The sequence below is a fragment of the Rhinopithecus bieti genome, unplaced genomic scaffold, assembly GCF_001698545.2.
Source record: "Rhinopithecus bieti isolate Rb0 unplaced genomic scaffold, ASM169854v2 scaffold_9981, whole genome shotgun sequence".
Lineage (NCBI taxonomy): Eukaryota > Metazoa > Chordata > Mammalia > Primates > Cercopithecidae > Rhinopithecus > Rhinopithecus bieti.
In genome coordinates this window covers 3,717,841-3,723,840 of record NW_016806838.1, presented here as the reverse complement: position 1 = coordinate 3,723,840, position 6,000 = coordinate 3,717,841, and the positions used below count along the sequence as shown (strand labels likewise).

General features: G+C 53.5%; 1 protein-coding gene across 3 annotated transcripts in view; it reads left to right on the top strand.

Moving 5' to 3' along the window:
* Positions 1–2,888: 2,888 nt before the first annotated feature.
* Positions 2,889–6,000, top strand: part of TTBK1 (tau tubulin kinase 1) — a 43,145-nt gene continuing 40,033 nt past the window's right edge. For all 3 annotated transcript variants that reach the window (XM_017878176.1, XM_017878178.1, XM_017878175.1), the window contains exon 1: positions 2,889–3,046. In XM_017878176.1, coding sequence (XP_017733665.1) covers positions 2,939–3,046 — 108 coding nt within the window. In that variant the 5' untranslated portion in view covers positions 2,889–2,938. The remainder of the gene's footprint in view (positions 3,047–6,000) is intronic.

Below are 6,000 nucleotides of genomic sequence, written 5' to 3'. Positions count from 1 at the left end.
GGTCGGGGCGGGGGCTCCTTAGTGGGCTCAGGGGGCTCCGCCTGGCTCGCCTCCCAGCGCAGCCTTCTTGGGCTCCCCTCCGCGCTGCTGTCGCCGCCCGCTGGGCTGGGACGCTGGCCTACACCGCCTGGGCCGCGCCGAGGCCTGGAGCCGCTCCCTGTCCCCAGCACACAGACCTCCCTCCCCAACCCATCCTCCAGGCACTTTGCTCCTCCCCACTCACCTCTGTCCCCTGTCCCCATGACTTCACCCCTGGCTCTCCTGTCACCCCTGACGAGTCATTCGGCTGTCTCCGTAACCTCCCTCCCTGTCCTCAGTCCCTCCATGCCTCCCACCTGTCTTCTTACCTACTTCCTCACCCCCTCAACTGTGCCCAGAAATCCCTCCCATGGTCCTATCTCTTCTTTGCCTGTCATCGTTATCTCTCACCAGTCTCTATCCTACCCACCCCCCTCCTCTAATCCTGTTGCTCCTCATCCCTGACATTCCCCTCTGCCTCCCTCCACACCTCTTTCGCCTGTCCCCATCACCTCTCGCTGGTCTCCATCACCTCTCCTTACCTGGGCTCCCAGATTCCCACACACACCTGCTGACACCTTGCAGAGTTACACATCAACACTTGTATCCACAGGCCATGATGAGTTCCCACCACTTCCACGTACCCCTATGTACCATCACTGGCCCCACATGCTCCTTCCTGCACTCTCTGACAGATATTCATACAAACTGCACAAGCCCTCGCCTTCACCATGCGCCCATGCTCCCATGGGCACATAGGGGCCTGAGGTGGCAGTAACGGGGCAACCAAGTGTCGCGTGTTTGTATTATCCAACCCAGTCTCTGCTGAGCGTAGTCCTCACACACAGAGAGAAGGATAGTGGAGAGGGAGAGGCAGGTAACCCTCATTTATCTTCCTGGCTCCACTCTTCCTTCTCTTGCCTCATCTGTTTCTTTTTGGTTTGCTCATCTATAAAATGGGAGCAGGACACAAATTTTCCTTATCAACCTAAGAGATCCACTGTCCCAGGACTGGAAAGCCCACCAGAGTTCACCCAGTTCAACTTCTGAAGGCTCCCTCCCACCAGTTCAATTGCTTCTTCAGTCTTGTCCTCAACCTGTCTCCTCCACCTTTATTCCAGAAGCCCCATCCCTACCTCTCCCTTCATCCTGCCATTGCCCTTACTGCCCTTCAAATTCCTGATGCCTCATATCCCACTTTGGCAGAAGGAGGGAAGTCCTGATGCTCTGAAGTTGTAAGGATTAGAAGAAACAGCTCAGCTTAGTCATTTGAAGAAAGAGAAAAGGAGTGGCAGCGTCCCTCCTCATGAAGATCCCTTCTCCATATGTCCACAGTGGCACATCGTGAATCGGAAGGTGGTTTCCACACCTCCACGTACCACCCTGTCCCCTATGGCAGGATGTCTAGATGCAGGAGCCCTGGGAAGTTATTTCATCCCAAGGAAAGGGGGGTTTATGTAGTTTCTACCCCATCTATAGATCTCTTTAGCCACCTTTCTCCCCCCACCCACAACCCCCAAACCCCAGCCTAAGTAACTTCCCTCTTTCTCTATTTGTGACTCTCCAGGGTCATCGTGAGGGCACAGTAGTGTGCTTCTAAAAAGTGTGAGGGAAAGAGAAGAGGAAAATATCCTGGTTCCAAATTCCGTCCTGGGTTGGCAGAGATCTCAGAAAGTCATGTCTTCTGGCCCCTTGCCTACACACATGCACATCACACACAGACAGACACAAAACACACACAAGCACATACAGACACACAGATACATGTAGAAAAGCAGACAGACACACAGAAAAGATAGACAAAGAAAGACACACAAAGGCACATACACACACAGAAGGATACATGCACAGATACACACACAGACATATGCACACGCATACATGGGCATTTCTCCGGTAACATCTGCCTGGCTCTCCCAACCCCTGCCATTAGGAAACTCTCCCTGATATCCAACTTCTACCTGTCCTAATTCGAGGAGAGCTGTGTTCTTTCTTGTTGATTCCTAAGCAGACACAGAAAGGTGTGGTCAGAGGCTCTCTCACCCCATGCCCACCCAGACCTGCTGTTCCCTTTCACTCCTTCTGCTTTCTGCTAGGCCCCTCCCATTTTCCTGCCCTCCCCAATTCAGCCCACCTCTGTCCCTCTGGAGTGGCCACAAGGTTGCTGTCCATCTGACATCCATGTCTTGAGTCTGTCACCTGTGTTCACCTCATCTCTCATATCCTGACCTCCCAACCCCATGGCTGTGTCAGTGGGTTCAGCTCACCCTGAGAAAGGTGTGTGCCTCTCAGCACCTGCACCCCCCTCAGTTAACACCACCCTCAAAGGGCTTTAGTGCCTTCCCTCATTTTCTTGATTACCACATCTCTCAGGGCTGATTAGCAGGTCACGCTGGTGTCGGTGTCCCATGGGTCACCCCTTGGGTGGCAGGTCTTCCCTTTTCACTAAGCCTCCGTTGCACAGCTCCATGGACATTTTGTGACACAGGGACTCCCCTAAGGGGGAGCCAAGGCCCAGGCCTCCCCTACAAGGGAGAGGATCCCAGTCTGGTATGCTCCGTTGGTCAGCAAGTCTTCCTGGCATCAGTTAGCATATCTCTCTTTCCCTTCGGCCTGTTCACTGTCATTTTCCTCTTCTTCATTGGTCAACATGTGTGTCCTGTTGCTGATTTTAACTATCTCCAGTTCGTAGTCTGTAACTCCCTTGCACTGGCCTTTATACAATCTTTCCCCTGGTAATTCCTGGAGCATCTGTCCAGTGGGACCAGGAAGAATGCGGGGCAGGAGTGGAGCTCCTCTCCTCCATTATCTGCCAGGTGGTCCTGGGTCTGCAGCCCGCCCTCACAGCCCCTCCGCACTCCCCTAGGTAGATGGCCCCCTCAGGGCAGGCCCTGCGGACACCCCTCCCTCTGGCTGGCGGATGCAGTGCCTAGCGGCCGCCCTTAAGGACGAAACCAACATGAGTGGGGGAGGGGAGCAGGCCGACATCCTGCCGGCCAACTACGTGGTCAAGGATCGCTGGAAGGTGGTGAGTGAGTGACCCGGCGGGGCAGAGGGAGGGTAGCGGGGAGGGAGGCGAGGACCTGAAGACTTGTTAAAACCAGTGCCCTCCGCTCCCCTACCCTAAGAGGGAGGTGCCTCTAAGCTCATTTGCATACTGCTTGCAGGTCATTATTTTTGCCACCACATGTGGACAATAGCTTTCTCCCAGTGCCCTCTCTTCAGCCCCGCCCTCTATCACCCCTCTCCCCGCTAGGTCACGTTGGTCAGGCTAAGCCTGGAACAACTCCTGGTTGGATGCAGGAGCTGCAGAGGCCGGTGTGGGGAGGAGGAAGAGCGGTGGGGGAGGGAGCTTTTTCTCTGACGGACCTTGGAGAAGGGCTGTGGACGAGCATGTGTCCCTCCGCTTCCGCAGAGGACGGAAAGGCTTGTGTTTAGGGAAAGGCCCTGCAGGCTGCTCCCGCCGCACCCGCACTCCATCTTCTCCATCCAGCCTCCTCCCCTCGCCGGGTCCTGCGGCAGGTGCAGCACGGCGAGACTCCATCTCCCGGCGTGCCCTGCTCCTCCAGCCCAGGGCTTCGGGCTGCTGGGCCTGCTGGGAGTTGTAGTGTCAGCCCCCTCGGGAACCGGGCCTGCCTGGGAGGGGGCGCGTGAGGGCTGGGGAATGATAGCGTTTGGGGAGGGAGACCTACTGTAAATCACACACCCTTTTTCCGTCACTTAATAGCGCTCTGGTGTCCTCTTATTGTGGGAGCAGGATAATGTGGGGCGGACTGTGGGCGGCAGTGTGGGGGAACCCGTGTGTGAGCCTGTGGGACTGCACCGGAGTGGGAAGCCAGGAGGAGGGGAGGGAGAACAACAGAGGTCAGGTACACTCCGAGTCGTGTGTATGTGCGTGTGTGTGTGTGCGTGTGTGCTTGCGAGTGTGCGCGCCCGCGTGCTTTAGTGGAGGGAGGCTCAGCTCACGGGAGTGCGGGGTTGGAGAGGAGGGTGAGGCCCGGGTGCAGGCGGGTCTCCACGGCAACAGCCATCGGCCGTGCAGGTCCCCTAGAAGCCTAGAAAAAGGCAACGGTGGCGGCGTTTTCAGAGATGTCTCTGGGACTGGGGGTTGGGAGTGAAAGGGGTGAAGAGGAGGAGACTTCTAGGGGTCCTCAAGGGATGAGGAAATGGGCTGTTTCTGTCCCGAGGGGGGACTTCTTGAGAGGGAGAGTACAGAAATGGGGGAGGAAGAGCCAGGGAGGTAATAAAAGGAACAAGGATCTGGCAAAGAGAGGAGTGTTCCTCCGAGACCTCGGGGCCTCTGGCACCCGAGCTTAGTTTCTGGCGGATTGGAGGTAGAATGACATTTACACCGAAGTGATGAGGGAAAGACAGTTTTTACACACATGTGAGTTTAGGCTAGAACTTTTTTGTGATTTCTGAGGAAAGGCGTGGAAGATGAGTGGGGAGCGAAATGGAGCGGGTAGCTGGGGGGAGGGCAAGCATATCGACCTCTCCTCACCGCCGACCCCCGCCCCTGGAGAGTTAGAGAGGGTGAGGGGCCACATGCCTCCCTTCAACCTGTTCCCGGAGAGGATGGCACTGAGGTGGGAGGCAGAGCTCAAGAACCAAGGCAAACTGCCCATAGATCTCGGTGGCCAGGAGAAAATGGGGGTCAGTGGCACTAGATGTGGCATTTAAAAATAAATACAGGGACCAGGCATGGTGGCCCACACATGTAATCCCAGCACTTTGGGAGGCCGAGGTGGGAGGATCACTTGCGGTCACGAGTTTGAGACCAGGCTGGCCAACATGGTGAAACCTCATCTCTACTAAAAATACAAAAATTGGCCGGGCCAGGCGGCGGGCGCCTGTAATCCCAGCTACCCGGGAGGCTGAGGCAGGAGAATCACTTGAACCTGGGAGGCAGAGGTTGCAGTGAGCTGAGATCATGCCATTGTACTCCAGCCTGGGTGACAGAGCGAGACTCTGCCTCTAAATAAATAAATAAATAAATAAATACATCCTCAATACTTGGCAGGCTGAAGCAGGAGGATCGCTTGAGCCCAGGAGTTCAAATCCAGCTTGGTTAACCTGTCTCTAAAAACATAAAATAAAATAATAACATTTTATTCATCTTGAGGGGTGCTTCTCAGAATCAGAATAGCAAACAATAATGGTAATAATGACTTAGTATTTGCTTTGAGCATTCACTGTTTTCAGGCACTGTGCAAAATGCCTTATGTGCATTGTCTCAAGAACTTACCAAGTAGATTTGTATTCCCATTTATTAATCCCATTTCACAGGTGTGGAAACTGAGGAAATTGCTTAGCTAATTTGCCAAGTCTCCATGACTAGGTCTGTCTGACAAGAATCAGCCCATCCAAGAATCAGGACCACTGAGCCGAAGAAACCTTTGTGACCAATTCTAGTCCAACTGTCTTCATTTTACAGAGGAGGAAGAGTGGAGGCTCAGAGAGTTTATGAAACTCACCCCAGGCCACCCAGAGCTGCCCAAGAAACCAGGTCTCCTTCCTCCCGAGGACCAATGCTGATCCTATTGTGTCATATTTCTCCTCTAGTTTAGGGAGGTCCTTCAGCAGGGCCTGGGATCATGTAAAATTTAGCGGGAGTGAAGAAAAAGGAGATTGAGAGAATATTCCTATTAGTGGACTGTGGGCAGGGCCACATTGTGACTTTCTTGGACCCCTTCCTCCATAAGAAAGTACTTAAAATTGTATTTTATGACTGCATTGGTATAAAGATGAATATATTAATATTATATACTAGATTGTTCTCTTTGACCTAAAGGTTCATTTTTTTCCCCTGATGATTTTTTATTTTATTTTATTTTTTTTTGAGACAGGGTCTCACTCTGTCTTGAGTGTAGTGATGAGATCTCGGCTCACTGCAACCTCTGCCTCCCAGATTCAAGCAATTCTTATGCCTCAGTCTCTTGAGTAGTTGGGATTACAGACACCCGCCATCACACCTGTCTAATT